This window comes from Enhydra lutris, unplaced genomic scaffold, assembly GCF_002288905.1.
Source record: "Enhydra lutris kenyoni isolate GAN:26980312 unplaced genomic scaffold, ASM228890v2 scaffoldscaffold1, whole genome shotgun sequence".
NCBI lineage: Eukaryota > Metazoa > Chordata > Mammalia > Carnivora > Mustelidae > Enhydra > Enhydra lutris.
Genome location: NW_019154085.1, coordinates 4,463,278 through 4,486,002, shown reverse-complemented (window position 1 = coordinate 4,486,002; position 22,725 = coordinate 4,463,278). Strand labels below are relative to the sequence as shown.

At 43.7% G+C, this 22,725-nt stretch overlaps 1 protein-coding gene across 1 annotated transcript; it reads right to left on the bottom strand.

Annotated features, from left to right (window-relative positions):
* Window positions 1–1,902: 1,902 nt before the first annotated feature.
* LOC111144946 (nucleic acid binding protein 1) lies at window positions 1,903–11,548 on the bottom strand. The gene is made up of 6 exons (XM_022499568.1): window positions 10,779–11,548; window positions 10,336–10,474; window positions 7,844–7,915; window positions 6,159–6,234; window positions 5,653–5,719; window positions 1,903–4,458 (listed from the first exon to the last, which is right to left on the bottom strand). Exons 1-6 carry the CDS (start codon window positions 10,867–10,869, stop codon window positions 4,289–4,291), a joined length of 615 nt encoding a protein of 204 aa, XP_022355276.1. The 5' UTR covers window positions 10,870–11,548; the 3' UTR covers window positions 1,903–4,288.
* Between the last annotated feature and the right edge of the window lie 11,177 nt (window positions 11,549–22,725).

Here is a 22,725-nt window from a genome sequence, read left to right as displayed (position 1 = left end):
ATGATAAAAGAAGCTACATATGCATTTCAAAACAGCTGTGTTGGGAGAGAGATCAAGGGCAGGAGACAAAAATCTTCAGGTCTTACTCCAAGTGCAGCTCTACCACTCCTGCACTTACAAATCCTCCTCCTGATAGAGCAGAGAAGCAACTCGTAGTTCCATCAAGTTCCGGGGGGGAAATCTATCGCGGGCGTGGAAACCAGCGTGTCGATTTCACTCAACATACGTTCAATATATGGATAAGAAACTGAACTCTACATTCAAAAGATTTTGATGGAGTAAAACAAAATTCAACTTTTGTTTGGAAATCATTTAAAAAAAAAGTTTCTGAAGACATGCCAAGGGCTTCAGCTGAGGTTGTAGGGACACGTGGTGGCAAGGGCTATGGGGTGGGAAGAGGACTCAGACTCCTGGGGTCTACTGCAGCCTTGGGCTGGTATAGTCCTCGAACTTGGGAGCCACGCTGGTTGTGGGCTACCCATCAAGGCCCTTCAGAAGGCTTAAATGCCTGTCAAACATGTTAAATGTTCCTTTTGCTACATCACACCAGTTACCCCACAGTGGTAAAGAGCCCTTAGGAACATCTTTGTGTCTAATGTTCTTAATGAAGAAAGTGCTAAGGCTTATTAGGGACAGTCTATGGACTTTTCTCTAGTCTGTTTCTTAGTCTGCAATCTGTGCTTTGAGAAAACATCGTTAGACCCTTTTAGCTCAGAAACCTGGAGTAATGTGGTTATAGTACTTAGACACAAACTCTGGTGTATCCCCAGTAAAGCAAAGGAATTGGGAAAAAGAGTTGAATAGGCCTGGGAAGTAAAATGTTTTTCTAAGCTTCTCCCTCAGAGCCTTACAGCATACCACTCATGGCAGTGCTATTTTCCAAAGGTCACAACTGATTTCCTCAGAAGCATACCTTAACTCTCAATCACTACAATGACTTTGTGAAATGAGGGAGTGTTTCTTTACCCTAACATGTAATCATTGGCTGAAGCCTGGTTTTCACCACAGCCAAGTACACCTGCCTTTACCCCTCTGTAACCCCTTTTTCTACCAGAAATGTGAAGACACTCTCATCAGATGGGGAAATTAAAGAAAAGGCAAGAGGGATTTTTACAACAGCCATCACAGGGCAAGTAGTCCCACGCAGCCGCCTAGAGGCTGAGAGACTGACACTGGGCAAGTGCTCCGTGTAGACTGCTTTCCTGTGGTTTCCAAGGTTTGCTGTCGGGAGAACCTTTCCAAGTACATCAAAAAGGATCTTAGGAGTCACTGAAGCCTAAGGTTTCGTGGAGCAAACAGTACTTACTTTCATAACAGAAAAGGGAAGTCATTTTGGTAACTGGAATGCCAGATCTATATAAACTGAAAACTGCCATCGTGTCTCCATGCTGCTGTAGAAACGGCCAGTGTGCACCTCTGAGAACACTTTGTGGGGCCACGTAACCAGCTTCCTAGACTTTAAATGTTCTCATTACTGCTGGGATTTTTTTTTTACTAACCTCCCATCTATTTGTTCTGCATCATCCCTTTGGCATTATTACTAAACCCAGAAAATTTAACGTTCTTTTAAAATGTTAATAATAAAAATACAAATGACAAGGATTCAGTACTACAAATATTCAGGGAATCAAGTTAAACTGTCCTCACAGTTATAGACTACCCACGGTGGGTGGGATGGGGGCACAGACCCCAGCCTGCAAGAACAAAGCCAAAAGGAGGTGGTATATATAGGAAAACCTGTGTAAATGCCTTTGGGAAAGCACACTGCAACCTTCACTATTACGCATCATTCTCTGGCCTTGTGAGGTTCATTCTCCCGTCTCTGTATTGTAGCCACCAGCCAAAAACCTGTCCCAGAGAGGAGAGGCCGGCTGGCTGACAAGACTTGAAACCACTTCAGAACTGTTTTGTAGAAATGAGATGGGGCCCAATTCTAGTAGGTGTGTATTTCTAAACTAAGTGGTTTTGTCTTTGGTAGGTGTTTAGACATTTAAAAATTCACAGGTGAAAGCACCAGGGAAGAGGAAGGTAGAAAACTTTCTTCCTCTTCTTGTTGAGAACCATCCAAGCAGACTGTGGGGCAAACATTCGTTATGCACTGTAATTCCCTTTGCTTTGGTTTTGGAGGCTTCCCTTAAGAAAAAAGAGATCTGTTAATAAATGGTAACACAGAACAAGAAGATTATTGAGGCAAATGTCAATTACAAAATTAACAGCTTAGATCGTTCTCTATTTAATCTCAACATGTTAAAGAATAACAGTATTTCCACACCTAACGCTGCATTTTCTTCTATTCTTGAGGTATGATCAGATGACATTTTGACTGCCCATTACGTGCCAGAAATCACCCTAATCACTTACGTGGAAAATCTTCTGTAACTCTCTAAAGGGATACTATTACTTGTTTTTATATTTGTGGAACTTAAGGCTTATAGAGGTCTTAAGTGTAATAATTTGTCCAACATCATAGGTGAGGAGACAATGGGCCAGGACTAGAAGCTCAGCTGTCCCACCTGATAGTTTACTTTTCTGAAACTCCAAAATTCTTTTAAAATCATCTTTAACACCATATTCACACAAATAACTTGAGTATTATTGCTCCTACCCTTAAAGAAAAACTTATATGCTAACTTTTAGTATAAAATTTTTACTTCCAACATGTTATCTTGTATCTTAAAAAGACATTAGTCACAAAGCCAAATTCACTGAGTTAAGGCTAAAAGAAAAACTTCTAGAATATATAAACCCTAGTTACCAGAGTACTATGAACCATGAATAAGCTCCTTGAGATGACTCGTCACCGACCCCTTATCTCCCCAAGTGTCTCACACTCAGTGTGTACAGCAATTCGTTAAGACACACTGAATTGGAGAAACAAATATTCCGGTACCAATTTTCATATTCAAAGGCTATGGCGTTTTTAGAAAACAGAGTCTACTTAAATTATTTTGTGATTATTTAAGGTAGGGACAAAAGGCGATAAGTACAGAGCTAAGCAGTCCCCGGGTTGAAGTAATCATTACAACTACGGTAAAATTTACTGGCTCCCCATTGCAAATCATTGAAAGAGCGAAAATAAGGGAAGTCCGTTAACATTAATGCAAGTTTTATTGGGGCTAATTTGGAAGAACTGAATTCTAACAAAGGAAAAATTTACCAGTTACCCAAGCACTCTATAGTAAAAAGTGGGAACTGGGTGTCATTTATAACACATAAAGAAATTCTACCTTTACATTTCTGAATAAAGCTGTATGCACTTCTTAGAGAGAGCCGTTTAACTTTGGCTGATAAGGCTTTGTGAATTGTGTTCAGAAATTTGGACAATACTCACACACATTTTTCAAATAAAAGTTAAGTACCTAGGATTTTCACTCCAGGATGAGTTTCTGCAAGTACCTAGGACACTCTAGTTTAAGACTGCATATTTCTACATGAATTCAATTTGAATTGCCTTCATCTACGTACCACAATTTTTTAAAATAATTAGATCAGTATTTATTATGACTTTTTAACTCCCTCAAATTATACTTTAATATTTGACATAGTAGTTTCAAAAAATAAATATTCAAGGCCTCGGTTTTAAGTTTCCCTTCAGTGTAATGCACAAAGTTGACAACAAGTATTAATAGGACTACCCTAAAATAAATGCAGCTTTCTTATAAAAATTCCTTGTTATAATACAGTTCCCATTTTACTCCATAATTCTGATAAAGAATATATTCTTTTTGGTAATAAAACAAGAGTTTAGAAGATTCAGTCCTTGGAAAATCCTCCTGGCAGTCACTCAAATGAAGAAGTCAATCATTCCTGGAGTCACAAACACTCAAAAACTGCTATAACCACTGAGTTTTTTTGGGGTGGTTTAGGTGGTTATTGCTTCAGTTGGCAATACCTGAATTTAAGACAAAAGAACATCTCCCACTAAGCCTTACTTTAAATATTACGAAATGTATATGGAAGACAGACTCATAGAGGCTATAATGCTGATGTCTTAAGAAACTCACCCACGGAACGGGGGCGTGTTTTTAGAGGATAACCATTGATCTTTTTGCCCTAAAAATAAATGCCCCTACTTTTCAGAGTCTTGCCATTCTTCAAATTCTTCAACAGGAGACTTGAGCAGCTTAACAGTTTTGCTATAAGAACAATCCACTGTTGTTAACAAACCCAAAACATAAGAGGAAACCAATAAAGGACACAGTATTCACAGTTAACGATAAATAAAAGTGCAGTAAGTGTTCAAGTAGGGTGTGTAGTTTAAAAACTACATGTGAGTATTGAGCATAGGTCATCTTTTAAAGGCTCTCCGAGGGTCCCTGCCATTACTTATTGTGGTCATGACTGTTTGATTATTAGCTGTTCCTTGTAGCTGTGAATTTGTAGGTCCCCGGCCATTGCTTCTACCAGCATATGAAAACTGGCATCCCCTTGATTCTGGGCCAGCTTGAACCCCGTTTCCTAAAAAAGAATATAAAAATTCATCACCATTTCAGACACTGATATATAGTAACACACCTATTTGAAGTTCTAACACATGTTTACAAGTAGTATTAAAGAAAACAAATGCCTTTATTTTTAAACTACTGGAAAAGACTCAATGTGCGTTCTGAGTTTTCCAAACATGTAATTACTGTAAATATATTAACTTGATACTGTATTAATATGGAGAAAGAAATAGAACAGTTTGGGGAACAAAATGAGAAATTAGTAAAGAAAAACATAGTAGTGCCCTGCGCCAATATTGTAAGGGAAAAAGAAGAAAAAGGTAAAATAGTGTATGAACACTGGCATTAGGTTCAAATACGGTTAATTAATTCAGAATGGACAATGTCATTCTAATTTTTCAAAGGACAAGACAGCAAAGTTTCTCACAATGTGATCATTACCAGCTGTGCCAAAACATGCACCCACCGGGTCAAACAGAACTTCAGCCATCCGACTAAACTCCAATCCCAAAGCTTTTCCTCCGTAATAAAAACTTCAAAAGACACAGCTGAGAGACCCATTAACGTGCCATCTGAGAGTATTTGAGGGGTAAAGGCCAATCTTTTAAAGAGGCAGCTATCAGCACGTGTGAAAATTTAAGGTGAGCTTTTAAAGATAAAAGGCTTTTGGTGGGCCAAAATAAGCAGCAATTTTCCATCTATTATAAATAATCACCAGATCATAGAAATTTTGTTTAAAAAAAAAATCAATGGAAAACCTATTACGCATCACTAAAACAGATTTCTTATTATTACCAGCCACCGCTGAAATACAGAATGTGCTCTGGGCGGTGGGTGAGGGTGGGTGAAACAGGTGAAGGGGCTTAAGAGCACACGTATCCGGAGCACTGATCTGTGGACTGCTGAACCACTACACTGCATATGTGAAACTAATAAAACACTGTGTTAACTACAAGGAATTTAAACAGATAAATAAAATAGATGTGTACAAAAATGTTTCTTTAAAAATAAAAGGATATGCTCAGTAAGTTAGCTTAAGAGAGTATCTGCTATTTAGAAAATCACTTACTGGGGAATTCCCTGTTGACTAGCAGCTCCCTTCTAGTGTCAATGCACACCTAATGACAGTTTTCTTCTAATCTTTCATAAGATACATTCGCTTAATTTCTTAACACCTGATCACAAATATGGAAAAAAAAAATCTTACCCACTGGTCCAAATGTACCTGTACCCATATTATTATTCATGGAATTATTCTTCTGCTCATTGTGTGCCTAAAAAATATGTTTTTAATTTAACCAATTGAAGATTTATAAGAAAAAACATTATAATAACAAGTTATATCCATTCTTCACTTTTGTTTTTGTTGTTTTTTTTTTTTTTAAACAAATTTTTAAAAGATTTATCCAAGTCCACTCAATGTTACTATTCAGGAATGTTTCCCAAACCTTTTATAGCTTCTGTTGTATCTTACTGTGTTTTCCTGAGATTTCTCCCTACTGCTCGAAGTGCTCAATGGCACATATATTTAACACTAAAGATATATGTATATATACTCACAAAATATACAGAATGAAAATGACTTTATATTCTTTTTAAAACTGTCCTCGTTATTTCTGGGTAGGACAGGGTTTCACACCTAGCCAGAGAATTATAGTACCCTGTCAAAATTAGTCTAATCATATAAACAGACTATACATTTGGATTAATTACCCCTCTGCTCTGTTGTCCTCGATAATCTGGGTTGGGTTCACTGAAATTTGGCACTTCTGAATAAACCATACAAAATCTGAAAGAAAATAAAGCACAAGTTAAATGACTCCTAAAATAATCAACCTTTGCATAACATGCATAACTTATAGGAATGAAGAATTTAGGTGTTAAATGAATTAACTAAAAAGCAACATGTTAACTATTTATACAACGAAAACTTCCTAAATGCTATGTTCCATAAAAAACAAAGTGTTCTAAAATACTCCGTGGTCCACAATATTTAAAACATTCTACTTTTTATTTTAGTTCTTCTGTACTGCAAAAACTAAATCATGTCAAAGACCAAGGACACAGAGACACTCTCTGTGCTGTTTTTCCGCATAGACTGATGTCCCTGAACCGTGTTTAGGGTTCCAGAGCGGTCTTTCCAGCAGTGGTGATGGATTTGCACTGATCCACTCACACACTCCCATCCAGTCCCTCTTTTGACCAATCACTGTGAATCTGCAAAGATAATTATTCAAGGTTAAGAGCGGACTCTGCAGGCATGATAAAGACATGTGGCCATTAGACAACAGTTTATTCGATTGCTTCTTGTGAGTGGACTATGGCATATATGAAGATTACACTTAAGTATTTACTTAGCTCCTCACCCCATAAATTAATTAAAATCAGTTTTGGTATATCCTAGACTGACCCTGACAAAGTCAAGTCAAGGAAGAACGGAGTGACCTCCACTGGTTCTTCACGTCACTGACCTCTTTCTCCATATACATGAAGGTCAGGAAAACCCCCGTCTTCTGATGATACTGACCCTAAGAGCTTTCACAAGTTGCTCTAACACTGCCCTAAAACAAACCTAAGTATAGTTTTTCTCCTCGCAAAAGCAAAGTGTTCCCAGTTTCTGATCTTTAAAAGCTAGCAAGATTGCTTATCTTTTCCCAACAATTTTATCCCTGCAGGGTAGAAGAACATTTTTTTTTTGTGCTGTGCATGGCTTCTGTAGGTCTTCAAATACAAACAGAATGGACTAATGACTTGGCTCCTTGCCAACACAATACTTTATGAACACATCCCAAATGTCTAAGCTAATATGGAGGCTAAATTACCTTTACACCCCTAGAGAGGATGGTTCCTCCAAGTCAGGGTGGAGATTACCAGGGTAGGAGGATATGGAAGCTCGCATTGTGGCTGCCTGTACGGTACCTAGACTGTGGATAAATACAGGACTTCAATAGTCATCGCTGCAAGTCCTTTTACCACGAGTACATATCCACCCATAAATGAAAAAAGAAAATTTAAACTGTTGGCCTGAAACCTAACTTCTTACCTAGCTTCTTCTTTGGCATTTCACCAGAAAACAGAACCTATTTAAAACTGCACTGTGACACCTAAAAGATACGTGTTCCCAAACTCTACAGAAATGGCCCCACTGGGGTCATCTCAAGTGCGACTTCATGCTCTTTGCCAGGGAAAACTAATCTTCTCAACCACAGGAAACAGCAAGGATGGCTGTTAAGCCGGTACATATGCAAAGTTGTTTTTACAGCGAAGCTATTGAAGGCATTCAGTTTACCAATACAGAAAAGCCAGGAAGTTTATCCTTTATAGTTTATACCTACCAGTTACTCTGTAGACATTACGTGTAATTTATTCACTTATAGGAAATGCATTTGAATACTTACTCCCCAATTTTTTGAAGTTCTCCACCCCTTCCAGTGTACAGCGTCAAACATCCTTTCCACATGGATGCATACCTGGAAAGGGAAGAAACATTGTTATGTAAAAATACATGTATTTCCTTCTACTTAAGTGAAACTTTATACTGTATTTTTTTGTATCAGGGTGTAGGTGGAGATCAAATTCTGTCTACGGTAGTAAATCAATTGGCCTAATTTGATTAACTTGTTACTTACAAACGAACAGCACAAAGAGAAGTCTACTACCAAATTTTGACATAATTATCTAAAGTATAACCAACCCTAGGAAACAAAAAGTCTCGTTGCAAAGCAAGCATTGTTATACTCCAAAGATCACATCTTCAATTAACAAAAGAACTTTCAATTGAAGAGATTCAAGCAGAAATTATTTCTCAATCATAGCATATATAGTATCAACACCAAGTGTGTACTTTTATACACATTTACTTGGTCTCCTCAGATTATTCAATAAAATAGTTTTTCCTTTTTCTCTATAAAACACATAGGAGGATTCACGAGCTACTGAAAATCTGGTAAAATTTAATCAAGGGCCTAAAAAAACAATCACAAATCTCACCTGCCTTTCCAAACCTGCAATCTCTAGCATCAATTTAGCTGAACAGATCATTTACTATGATCAACTCTTGAGAGTGCAGACAGCATCATTAAATATTCCTGCACAAAAATCTAGTAAAAATGTAAATTAACATTGTAAAATCAGTCTAAAATTTGGTTTTCAGTGGTTCTCTATAAACTACAATGGTAACTTTAGGACCTAGAATGTTAAATTATAGGGACGCCTGGGTGGCTTAGTGGGTTTAGCATTTGCCTTTGGCTCAGGTCAAGATCCCAGAGTTCCAGGATGGAGTCCCCAGGCCTGCACAGGGCTCCTTGCTGAGCAGGGAGCCCGCTTCTCCCCCTGCCTGCCACTCCCACTGCTTGTGAGCTCTCTCCCTCTGACAAATAAATAAAACCTTAAAAAAAAATGACAAATTATAATTAAATATTGTTAACTAAGTAGTTGTATTTCATTTTTTAACATAGATTAATAAAGACTAGTTAGTTCCACATTATACATTCCTCTTCAGTAAGGGTAATCCACTAAAGACTCTTATGTTATACAAAAAGCAACTTAGAAGAAAAACAGTGCACTAATATTTCACCTTAGTAATGTAAAAGTTAATGCATGCTGAGAAAAAAATTGCAGTTTCAACAAGTAAACATTTAACTTGCATTTGTTTCAGGAATGAGGTCAACAACAGATACAACTAGAACTGAAGGGCCTTACAATAGGCCAGACTCGGCCAGACATGTTATTTTTTAAGTAAGGTGTAATTATTCCCATTTTACAGATGAGGAAATTACCGAAGTGTAAAAACCTCAAGGTCACATTGAAGTTACAAAATAGTGGGGTTTCTTTAGTTTTGAATTTTCCTTTACATTATACTCCTTGAAACTCTATAAATACTATATGGAACTTGATTTTAGTTTTTCCACAAATTTTTTGACGGACATACCTATGTATTTTCCACTGACTACAAAACAATGAGATATCTGAAATGAGATGCTGTTTACACTACATTAGAGAGATGCAAAATATTCTGGCAGCCAGAAAAACTTCAATTATGCTAATCCGCACCACACCCTCCTAGGCAGGAATTCTCTTGTGTGTCAGCTACAGACGTGGACGTTTAAAGACACAATTAGTGTCATGAGTCACTGCAGGAGAATAAAATGTCTATGCTCTGGCTCTCACTTCCTTCTCTGAGGACACTCTGCCTCACTTCCTGAAGCTGCTCTGAGGCCTGGAGGTTTATCAAAGGGCCTACCCAACCTCCAGCGTTCAGGGTGATCTGACACTTTTCTTCCTGCCGAACGTTTTTCTGCGTATCATTCTGGTTTGTGCACTCCACGGACCTTACAGCAGCAGGCACCGGAAGTCATCTTCCAGAATGTGCCTTCCAGATACTGTGAACTTCCCTTAACTTTTCCATTCTGGTAAAAACTTGACATACCGCAGACCTGACACTGTCCAGCTACAATCTGATGTCCTGTCTAAACAAAATACTGGCAGGATTTCAAAAGCCACTAAAAAGGGGGAAAAGCTAGAAAAGTGCTGACAACTGTATTAAGTAATTTATTAAAAAAAAAAAAAAGTAAGTAGGATGGACTTATGCTAATTTTACCAATCTACAAAACACACTCAGTAATCCCAAAAACGTATTTAACCATCTGCTTGACCTGTACACTGAGGGAAAGTGGGCTAGATTCCGGGGTCAAACTGACGGCTTTCCTGGGAGGGTGTTCTATCCCGAAGCTGTCCACTCCCCAAAATGACCATCCAAGGGCCCCCAAACTGCGCGGAGGGCCACCGGGCAGACAGGGGCTCCAGCACCTGTCAGGGTCCCCTGCCGGTGATTGCAGGCTGTCACCTAGGAAGCAACCCCCCCCCCCCCCCCCCCCCCGGGCACACCTACCCTCGGGTCAACCGAATAATGTCCCCCGGCTGGATAAGACCTCCGATTTCATCCCACACGGAAATAGTGATGCTGCCCGTTTTGTCTGCCACTTTGCATGATCTCACTTCATGGCCGTCTTTGGTTTTGGTCACGCGTCCTGCGGAGAGTTAAAATCGCAAGAGGGAGGGGTGTGTTAGGTAACGAGGACTTCAGGGAGGCTCGAACTCCTCCTCCGGGACCGTCAGGCCGTGGACAGGGGGGCAAGAGGTCGAGCCCCGGGATTTCGCCGCAGGTCGGATCCGAGCCCCGGGGTGGGGGGGGCACCGGGGCCACGTGGAAGGGGGGAAGGGTGGGGGCCTCGAAGAGGAGGAGAAGGGGAGCCCCGGGCTTGCGGCGGTGGCGCCCTCCCCTCCTGCCCCAGCACGCGCGGGGCAGCGGGGTTGGCGGCGGACCCCACTTACCTATCTCCAGCACAATAAAGACGACATTTAAGTTTTTCAGTCCGGGCTTAATGTCTTTTATGAAAAGAGGAGGGTCGGTGCCCCCGTTCATACCGAGGCAGGTGCGGCTACGGCTGCGGAGACGCGGGTGGGCGGGGGGGACGAAGCCTCCCACCTCCCGGGCCGGGGCGGGGGCGCAGGGGAGACCCTGGGCTGGGGCGGCGAGCGCACGGGCAGGAAGCGGCCGGTCGGGGACCAGGGACACCAGCCCAGACGGCACTGAGTGCCCAAAACGGAGACGGAAAAAGGGGAAAAGGCTCCCGAGTTTCAAAGAAAAGGAAGAGGCGGCCGGACCCAAGCGCGCTGCGGCGGGGCGGCAGCGACCCTGAGCCGGACGGCCCCCCTCGGACAAAAGGAAGGTCAAAAAAGGCAGCGAGGGTTTGCCTCCGCCCGAGTCCCCTCACACTCGCAACACACACGCGCGAGCGCGCGTCCAGTGAGTCCCAGGCTTCAGGAAGGGACAGACTGTGACAGCGAAGCCGGCGCCGAGACCGGGCAACCGCGCACGCTCCGTCCCGAACTGCGACTGCCGCACGCGCCCGCGCGCCGGCCGGACCCCTACCCCGGCAGCCCCGCCCCTTGTGACGTCACGGGCGTCGGCACGCCCGTCGCCGGGCTCGCCGGGCCCGCAGGAAGGGAAGCGAGGGGTCCGGAACCGGCCGGCGTCGCACGCGCAGCCTCCCTCTCTCCTCGCGGGCGTCCGCTCGAGCCCCGCCCCCCGAAGCCGTCCAATGAGGGCTCCGCCCCGCCCGCCCCGCTCGCCCCGCCTCCGCCGTCGCTGAGCCGCGTCCGCGGTGCCCGGCGGCTTTTTGCCGGCTCCAGGCGGTCGCCGAGCGGCGCGGGGTGTCCTTGCTCCTTTCTCGCTGGGAGTTCGGCCCTCCCCGGGCGCTTCAGCCCGTCGTCCCCGCGGGTACAAGGGGCAGCTCTTGTGTTCAGGGCCCGTGGGTCGTTCAGAGAGGGGCGCCCAGGCGCAGGCCGGTGCGGCTGTGGGCGGAGGGACGCGCCGGCCGACGGGCGGGTCCTCGCTGCGCGGCCGGGACTTGGCTGAGGGGAGGCCTCGGCTGGGCGGGGCCTCGGCCGCGTCTGTTCCGTCCCAGGGTCGGCGTGGGGTTCCCGAAGGTCCCCGGGACGTTGTGACCCGCGGGCCTGGCCGTGCCCTCCCCGTACTCGGCGGCTGAGAAGTCGGACTCCTCCTCACGCCCGTCCGTCCCCTCCTCCCCGTGCGCTCGTCCCCTCCGCGCAGTCTCTTCAGTGGGCGGTTTTAGGGCGGCGTTAGGTTCCCAGCGGAGCTTCGGGGGAGCGCGGACGCTCCCCGACACCGCGCCCCCGGCCCCGCAGAGCCCGCCGGTCGCGGCTGCTGAAGCGACACCGGCACGTCGCCGTCACCGCGGGCCCGCGCTGGCTGTTGTGTGTCCATGAGCTGGGACAGGCGTGTGGTGACTTGTGTCCACCGTACAGTGTCGCAGAGCTTCGGGGCCCGGAAAGTCCGCGTCACCGCGTGTCCTTCCCGCCCTCCTGGTCCCGGCGCCCCCTCGTCCGTCTCCGCAGTTGTGACTTTCCAGAACGGGCACCGCCGGCCCTTCAGACGGTCCCTGCACTGCTGTGCGTCCCCTCGGCGCCCTTCCGCGGGCTCGGTCTGTCCTTGCACAACCGCACGGTCACGCGCGACCGCACAGTCCTGCACAACCGCACGGTCACACACATCTGCAGTCCTACACAACCGCACGGTCACGCGCAACCGCACGGTCACACACATCTGCAGTCATACACAACCGCACGGTCACGCGCAACCGCACGGTCACACACATCTGCAGTCCTACACAACCGCACGGTCACGCGCAACCGCACGGTCACACACATCTGCAGTCCTACACAACCGCATGGTCACGCACAACCGCACGGTCACACACATCTGCAGTCCTACACAACCGCACGGTCACGCGCAACCGCACAGTCATACACAACCGCATGGTCACGCACAACCGCAGTCCTGCACAACCGCACGGTCACACGCAACCGCACAGTCCTGCACAACCGCACGGTCACACACATCTGCAGTCATACACAACCGCATGGTCACACGCAACCGCACGGTCACACACATCTGCAGTCACACACAACCGCACGGTCACACACAACCGCACGGTCACGCGCAACCGCACAGTCATACACAACCGCATGGTCACGCACAACCGCACGGTCACACACATCTGCAGTCCTACACAACCGCACGGTCACGCGCAACCGCACAATCCTGCACAACCGCACGGTCACGCAACAGCAGCGGGAACCCCGAAACGTGACAACCCGGAAAAATAGGTTTTCTTCATCTCTTTACCTCGCGTCGTGAGGAACGGGCACTTGACAAGCAAATCTGGGCTCAGACGGTCCTGCGGGACCTTCCGGACACCGACCGAGCTTCGCAGTCATGATCCCATCATCTGGGAAGAGGCCGCCGGCCTGGGAACTACGACCGCAGACCGTCGTCTGACCAGTGCCCGGGAAACAGCAAACACTCCGTACGCTCCCGCGCTTATTTGTTACTCTGAAGGGAGAGGAAAGCAACAGTAGCTTGAGCTGCGGGTACACAGGCCCCGCACCCGTCCTCGGCGGTGGCCGCTCACTGTTCCCCCATGTCACAGCTGGTGAGACGCCCGGACGCAGAGCCAGAGCGCGGCCGACCTTGGGTTCCAATCCAGGCAGCCTTGACGCCACCATCCCCCACCCCCCAGAGCCCTGCAGCTTAAAAGTAGTTTTTCAGACTTAAATTACAGTGGTAGAGTTACACGTTTTAGCAATAAAACGTATCTGCAGGGCATTAAAGAATCCTTAACTTTGTGATGGTAACAGAAATGGGGAGAAGAGTCAGAGAACTTGCGTGGCTGAAGCCTTGTGTTTTTCTTGATTCTTGCTGAATGTTTTTAGATGCACCACCAGGGCCCAAGCATCTGGGAAGAAGTGGCATCATCTTACACAGCCTGAGAAGCGCTTCAGGGAGAATCACATGACCAGGACAGACCAGACACGCCTAAGGGAGCAAAAGGTTCCATTTCATGGACCAGTAAGGCCTGGAGAGCCAAAGACGCTGACGTAATGAGGGAAAGTGGTGTAAAATAATGTAAGCATGATTTCAACGTCAAATAAAACACATGAGGAAACATGGCAGTTAATGGCAGAACCACATCCAACCTCAGGGCTCCCAAAGACTCCCCCTTCAGATCAGAAGCTCTGATCCTACCAACAGTATCTAGCAGGACTTGTTGCTTCATTTAGATGTTCCTCAAAGCAATTGTCTTCAACACAGGCAAGAACATTCTCACAGAAACAATATTTAACCAACTGAGCCACCTCAGCGTCCCTCAGAGAAGGAATATTTAAATCAGACCTTTATTTAAAGGTTTGACAAGATATTTAAAAGATTAACAACAGATAGGAGACCAATTAAGAATGTGGAGCACAATCATGGCCAAGAGTTTGGACAAAGCGAGCTGGCCCCTCCTTGCACCCTCCGTCCTCTGTTCCCAGAAAGGGGATTAGATGGGGCTGCTCGGACTTATTTTACGGATACTGACGAAGAGGAACCAGTCAGGAGACCAAGCCCCACAAAAGCAGAAGCTGAAGTTAGCAGCCCCGCCCTGCCCTAACCCCAAGGGAGAGAACTCAGCCAAACCTCTACTTCCTCCCCTACTTACTCAGCTGTTCTCAAGCAGGAAATGGCCACCAAGTGCTGTTGTGTTCACTGAAACTGGAGACAGCCTTGAGGAAACAAAATGGTGTGAACAGGGCAGGAACTCTTCAATCCAGATCAGTTGGTTTCAACCAACTCCAGTTACCACTCAAGGGTGATGTTAATGAAAAGAGAAAGGGGGTGGCTGTCTAGAAAAACAACTGTTGCCACTCAGATAATCATTCCTAATATGTGATTCAGCAAAATAAACAAAGAGATCCCTGGTCACTAGGCCCAGCCGGTCAGGTGATGAAGATTCTACTGCTGACTCTTGACGACATCCACAAGATCACCTCACGGTCTTCTTCCTTCCAAGACTCTTGTTCTTGAGGCCTTCCTCATGTTCAGAGCTCAAACATCAGCCTCTGAGGGAACCAGAGGATTGTGGCCAGAACCTCACCAACACTCTCCCCTGTCAAAAAAAAAAAAAAAAAAAAGGTTATGTGGCGAGATCCAGTACAATACAGAAGTGTATCCATTAGAATCTGTACTTCACGGTCTGCATATCTGGGTGCTCCCTGGTAAGGGTTTTCCTGTAAATTTTGCCACCACCCACTACCCACGCTCACTGCCATGTTCTGGTTTCTGGGATAAAAAAAAATCATTTTCACTTTTGCTGCGCTACCCATCTATTCACCACTATGACAACATCAGTTGAGTAGCTGACCAAGTTCTGTTTGAAACTAGATGTCTTGTATGGTGAAACGAACAATAAAAAATTAACAAGAACTACAGTGTTCTCACATTACAAAGGTAATCTACTTTGTAACATAATTGGCAAGGTCAAAAAGAAATAGCCTTTTCTTAATCTCCTTAAAAAGATTTAACCAAAAGGGTCACCTGGGTGGCTCAGTGGGTTAAAAAGCCTCTGCCTTCGGCTCAGGTCATGATCCCGGTTTCGTGGGATTGAGTCCTGCATCGGGCTCTCTGCTCGTTGGGGAGCCTGTTTCCTCCTCTCTCTCTGCCTGCCTCTCTGCCTACTTGTGATCTCTGTCAAATAAATAAATAAAATCTTAAAAAAAAAGATTTAACCAAAAGACTTATAAGTAATGTTTAGAAATATTTACAACATAGCCACATAAATCATCCCTATAATGATACAGGCTAACACACACTGAGCCTTTGCTATGTGCCAGGCATTTTATACATACAAGTACTTGATACTTATTAATATATTATTTAATAATATTTTGGGAGTGGGTTTTCTTATTTTACAGTAAGTTACGGAGCTGGGATTTAAAACCAAGCCTTACATGAAATAACTTCTTCTATGAAACAGGTTATTTGCCCTTAAAAGTGCACTTCTTTAGTTATCTAAGTGGGTAATTGGATTTTTTTGAAGGCTTTGTAGTTCAGTGATAAGTGCAATGCCGGGTTGTTTAATCCCTAATGTCTCATTGTGGTGCGGGCAGTGAGGTCTGCTGGTGAGGAATAACTCTGTAGTTTCTCTTGGGAAGAAATGCATCCCGAAGTAGGTTAATTCAGCTCAGCTACATTATCTTTTTAATGATAGTGTGAACAACTTTGGTTTCTGTTCTAAAAAAGTTCCTTTCTGGTGCACCATTCATCTAACTGGCCGCCCGAATTCATTGTTTGTTCAGCTGAGAGAACAAAATATTAGTGGCAACTGACCCAACTCAGAATTCATAAAACAAAATTATTTCTTTATTGGCAGATTACTCTCATTGGAGTATGTATCCTAATCCTCATTCTTAAAGGGATATTGTAGAAAAGGCTACAAATCACAAGTCCAGATGGCTGACCACGTTGCATAGGATCAGAAGTCCTTTCCATACTGTGTCTAGCGGACATGCTGTTTGCTGAGATTTCTTGTTATCCTACGTGGCTGTGGAGGGAGTGTTCATGCGCCACCGCAAATTCCTGTGTTGAAATCTGATCCCCAACATAAAGTGGAATCTGGAGGTAGGGCCTTTGAGAAATGATTAGATAAGAAGGCGGAGCCCTCAGGCATGGGATTGGTGCCCTTAGGAAAGAGACTCCAGGGAGCTCCCTCACCCCTTCTGCCCTGGGAGGACACAAAGGAAAGAGGCCTGTCCGTGAACTAGGAAGCGGGCCCTCACCAGACACCGAATCTGCCAGTGCCTGGACCTTTGACTTCCCAGTCTCCAAAGCTGTGAGAAATAAATTTCTGTTGTTGATCAGCCACCCAGTCTATGGTATTCTGTTCAAAGAGTCCCAATAGGCTAACACATATGTAAAAATAAATATCTCAGTTATAATTTTAAAAACCACCTCTCCTGCTTTCGGAATCCTGGTCCTCGATGTGCTCTAGTTGGCCCGATAAGAAACAGGCAGCGGGTTCTGCTAACATCACTCGTGCCTGACCTGTGTTGCAGTGGAGGGCTTGGTGACCCTTTATGGAAGTTTTCCTTATGCTCTTGGCTTATCTATAGTAAAAATAAATATTTCTTCTTATTTTATAGCATTATATAGCTTACACACTTTCTCTCCTTTCACACACAGGCAAGCACACACATATACCAATAAATCACCTAGAAGAAACAGTCACTGCTTCCGTACAAACCCCTAATTAAGATAATTTTCCATGTGAACATAGAGACTCCCAGTTGGAAGAATGTTTACAGATAATGGACTCTTAAGTCCTTCTTTTTGTTAAAAAAAATATATATTTTTTTTTTCGCATTTCTGGGTATATATGCCCAGAAATGTGAATAAAAGTAACACTACAGCCCCTAATGAATTAAGGCTCTCAGTAATTTCAGTAATTATCATTATAGGCTGCTAATATCATGACAAGGGGGACAACAGTCAAAACAATGAAATCAGAATCTCTAAAGGTGGGACTTAGGCATCGGTATATGATAAAACCTCTCAGTGTACCACAAAATCAGAGCCATAGCAGGTTAGAAAAGACTTTTTTTTTCCAGAATATTTTCTTTATTTTCCACATACCTGTTCTGGAACAGTATTTCCCTTATTCTAGCTTGGGAAATCCTGCACTGAGATGAGCTTCTAGAAGTGGAATTACTGAATGAATGCACAGTTAAGGAGTCCCAGGTATTGTCAGTTGACATTTTAGGAATTTTGAAGAGACTTATAATCCTTTTTGCCCTTGGTATGCTCATTAAACATAACTTATTAATTTATTCAACAAGCCCTTATTGAACAACTACAATGTGCCAGGCCTGAGACTGCATCACTAAAATAATAATAATAATAATAATAATACAAACAAAATCCCTAACTTCACGGAGCTTGCATCCTGAATACATTAAGTTACATAGTATATCAGAGGGTGATGAATAGTGTGCTGAAAAGTGAAGCAAGGGACAGGGTAGGGATTCAACAGGAGTGACTACGGAGAGTGGGCAGGGAAAGTGACATCTGAGCAAGGATGAAAGGAGAGGAAGGAGCCGTGGAAGAGCCTCGGGCCGCCGGCCCTCTCCCAGGAGCAGCAAGCAGACTGCTGTGACTGAAGCAGGGGGACAAGCAGAGGGTGTGAAGGATGCGAATGGGGAGCGGGCGTATCACAGAGGAGGACGCTGAGTTGGACTCCGAGACTGGGGTCTGCTGGAATGTTCTGAGCAAAGACCCAACACGCTAATCAGACTAACAGGATCGCTCCGGCTGCCGGGTGCAGAACAGAAGGAGCAAGAGTGGAAACAGTCAAAGATTATCATAGGAATCCACTGGAGACACTGTGGCTTGCCCAAGAGCGGGAGCGGGGACACTCGTAAGAGGTGATAAGTATCTACATCCATTTTGAAGAGAGAGCCAACAGGTTATAAGCAGAGTTTGGGAAAATGAGATGAATTGAGTAGACTTCTAGACTTTCAGTCTGAGCAACTGGAAAGAAGGTTGTTGTTCACTGAAACGGTGAAGACTCCCAGGGGGGACAGCTGGGCAAATGTGGGAAGATCAGGAGGGCCACATAGACATGAAAAGCCACGAGGCAGGAAGAGCACAGGAAGGAAAGACGTGTCCTGGCGGCCAGTGAACCGAATGTTTCCGGGAAGAGGGGGTGATGTTTGTGTCAAATGCTGCTGATAGACCAGCGAGATAAAACCAAGGGTTGATTATTAGGTTTAGAAAAAAGGAAAGTAATGGCTGACTTTGCCAAGAGCAGTTGTCCTGGACTTAGTGGGGCTGAGAGCCTGAATGGATTGAGTCAGGGGATAATGGAAGTCGAGGAATCGGAAATGGTGAAAGAAGTGTGCCCAACGCTTTCTAGCTGCAGAGTAGAGCAGAGCAGAAGGGCAATACTTAAGAGGACAGTGGGACAAAAGAGGTTTTTTTTTAAGATTTTTAACATTTATTTGACAGAGAGAGAGCACAAGCAGGGGGAGCAGCAGGCAGAGGGAGACGCAGACCCCCACTGAGCAAGGAGCCCAATGTGGGACTAGATAGATCCAAGGACCCTGAGATCATGACCTGATCTGAAGGCACTTAACTGACTGAGCCACCCAGGTGCCCCGAGAGAGACTTTTTTTTAAGATGTGAAAAATCATATCATGACTGTGGGCTGAAGAGAATGTTCAGTAGGTAGAGGGAACTTCTGGAGACACATCCTTGTCCTTGAGTAGGTGAGGGGGGAGGGAGTGAGAGACCCTGTGGAAGGGCTGGTGGGAGCATACACGATTCCTCTGGAGCAGCCCAAGGGAGATGCTGGTGGGTGGGGCGACATGACGGTGTGCGTGTGTGGACATCCCCTTCTGGTAGTTACTGCTGGCTTTCTTTCTTTCTATTTAGTTATTTATTTAGATTCGATTAGCCAATATAAAGCACATCATTAGTTTTCATGGAATGTTCGATGATTCATTAGTTGCATATAACACCCAGTGCCCATCACATCACGTGCCCTCCTTAATGCTACTACTTTCTGAGTGAAATAAGCAAGATCATCCATTTTGAGTGAAGATGGGGACAAGATGCTACAAGACCGACGTGTGGAAGAGGGTATGAAAGACTTGGGGAGCGTGGGAGAGTGAGTGAACTAGGGAAATGGATTACAGTTTTACAGCAGGACTAATCGCTCACGTGAAGGCAATTCATAGTAAGTTTAGAGTTAGACCACAGCACATAGTGCACTTTTTTCTTAAGACACATTCATCTATGAAGATCTGGGCACAGACTAGGCTGAGATTTGGATTTAACTAGTATTGGAGTTTTGCCAAGTGATAGTAACCCTGTTTTTTTTAGTGTGTGTTGTACAAATCTTTCCTGGTTTGTGATTTGCCGTCTCCTTTTCTCTCTGTATATTTCTTTGAACTACAGTAACTTTTTATATGGTCAAATCTGTTGTCTTTTTCCTATGGCTTCTTCCATTGTTTTTTTCCTTGAGGGAGCCTTTCCTCAAGAAGGGATGATATAATCTTTCTTTTATACCTTCTCCAATTTTTTATGGTTGAATTTTTAACTCTTTAATCTATCTGTATATATGCTGTGATGCAAAGTTCTAATAAAATTGTCATCAAAATTTCCTTCTTCTCCACATTAATTATTAAAGAAGCAATTCCTTATTGTTAAGCTTGTAATTTCTTTAAAATATGTTACCTTATTATCTTTCTATATTTTGTAAGTTCTCATTCCAGGTTATCACTTTTTTTTAAGATTTTATTTATTTTTTAATAGAAAGAGACACAGAGAGGGAACACAAGCAGGGGCAGAGGGAGAGGGAGAAGCAGGCTTCCCACCCAGCAGGGAGCCCATTGGGGGGCTGGATCCCAGGACCCTGGGGTCATGACCTGAGCTGAAACTGAGCCACCCAGGTGCCTCAGGTTATCACTTCTGAGTCACCAATTTATCTGTATAAAGCTGTAACAATGGTATATTTATAATTCTTCAGCATCTGATAAGGCAAATAACAGCCTCCAGCCTCTTTTTTATAAGTATTCTTTAACCCTTCTTACTTACTTTTCTAGAAAATTTTGTCATGATTCAAAAACAGACTTCTCTTAGGGTTTGTTTGGAATCAAAAGAAGCCCTAAATCTTTATTTGGGAAATACCACTTTCTTTATGATATTTAAGTTCCCCATTCAGGAACCATGCTCTGATCATCTATTCTGGTCTTTTAAATTGTACTGGGTTGATTACTCATTCATGTTTTTCTACACTTCAAATCTCCCTGAAATATAGTTTTACTTTGATTTTGATTTTGCTAGAGTAACTCCTCAAGTAAATTCCCCAAAAAGAAAAGCAGAAGATAACTTTCTGATACTTTACACAACCAAAGAATTTTTTTTCTCATATACATATGACATTTGGGGCAGGTATAGAATCTTCAGATTGTAATATTTTCCTCTTAATATTTATCACCGGGTCCAATGGATAGAATATTCCTTGAAACAGTACTATTGAAGGAAAAAAATGGAAAACAACCTAAATGTCAAAAAAGAAGAGATTTATTAAATAAGAGTGACGAGTTAGTAGGAAAATCTATCAACTATTTTTTAAAATGAGGTAAATATATACACGTGATAAAAAAAGATTATGTGGGGAAAATGGGAGGCTGCATAACTATGTATACTATGATTACATTTTTGAGAATAAAATCCTATCTGGATATATATTGGTATATCTATTTTCATGTCTATTTATCTGGAAGAACACGCATCAGATATTAACAAGTCACAATGGATATTAAAATTAATGTGTGTGGGAAGAACCTCCACTTTTTATTTTATATGCCCCAAGTTATTTGAAGTTTTAAAATTATGTATTATTCTTAACCAACAGGTGTACAATTTTATCCGGCCAATATACACACTTACTTCACCTTTTTCCATACCTAAACTGCCAACCACACTCCGTCCTACAAATGCTGGGTTAGGTGCCTCTTCTAGGTGTTCCCATGACACACGACACCTATTTGAATTATAATACTTTTCACTTATTTTATAATCGCCAATTTATTTCTCTCTTCTTTCCAGGTAGACTGAAAAGTCAGGTACTTTCCCTATTTCATCATTTTTGGTTATACCTTACGAAGTAATTGTTTAAAAAGTGTTTGTTCAAAGTGTCTATGATTCAAAGGAGAATGTGTTATTATCTAGTTCTCTGGAAACTAAAAGGGCAGTGTTCGAAGGTAGAAAAGGGAAGTGATAGAGCCAGGTGAAGAGTCCTGGGGATAAGCAGCCAGTCCCCTGTGGGAATGATTCCCGTCACTACCACCTAAGCCATCAGAGGGAACGAGGTGGAGACTTACGGGAAAAGCTATGCCAGAGCGCTAAGAAGGTGACTGGCCTCCTTCACTGGGGGATTCCACACCCAGACAGGAGCAGATGATGTCAATGTCTTTCTCTGGCGACCCAGTGGTCACATATCCCATGTGGGCAGGATACATAGGAGCAGCGGGAAACCTCTGAAGAGAACGTTGAAACGCAACTAAGGTAAAAGCAAGAGAAAGCAGCATTTGCTTAACAGGGAAAAGACTAAGCTATCCCAAAAATGAAACCAAAGAGTATGCATCCACATGCAGAGGCTTAAAGTAACAGGGAAGTCCATATCCTTCTCATGTTACAGGAAGGTGAGCAACGGCGCTTGGCAGGAAAGCCACCCCAGGATCCACCTCCCTTCCATCTGTTATTGCTCCACTATTACCTGAGGTGACCTCTCCATCGTCGTGGTCAGAGTTAGGTTGTGGGCACATTCAATCTTCCAACCTATGCAAAAGGAAGAGAGGAACTCGCGGCAAGTGGCTTATCTTTTAGGAGAGAAGTGACCCAGAAATGACACATTACTTCAGCTTGCATCCCATCAGCTAAAATGTAGCCACATAATCATATCTGATGTGAAAAGAGGATAAGGATATAGTCTCTAGCCAAGTAGCCCTGGATTTAGTGTCATCAGTTTCTACGGAAGACAGAAAATACAGACTTTAGAGAAAAACTAGGAGTTTTTGCCACATAAAGAAATCAAATATGGTGCTCATAACCGACCCGAGACAAGTGTCATTGAAACTCTAGTGGCCGTCAAATGCTGGTTTAAGACAACTGATGTACGTGCAGTGCAAAAAGCAAGATCTTTACGGGTAATTTAAAGCTAAAGGGATTGTTTTTAATGACGAGATTATGTCCTTTCTATTTTTGACGTTAAAATCTAATGATATGGTGGGGATGGTAGATAGCACTTTAATTATCTTTTTTTTCTTCTTTTCTTTCTTTCTTTCTTTCTTTCTTTCTTTCTTTCTTTCTTTCTTT

Excerpts from the sequence above, each read along its gene's own strand:
- LOC111144946 (XM_022499568.1), bottom strand. The coding sequence starts at position 10,869 with ATGAACGGGGGCACCGACCCTCCTCTTTTCATAAAAGACATTAAGCCC. Across the intron at positions 10,475-10,778 it reads CTTTATTGTGCTGGAGATAG|GACGCGTGACCAAAACCAAA; the intron begins GTAAGTGGGGTC and ends AACTCTCCGCAG. Across the intron at positions 7,916-10,335 it reads ATTATTCGGTTGACCCGAGG|GTATGCATCCATGTGGAAAG; the intron begins GTAGGTGTGCCC and ends TTCCCTTTCCAG.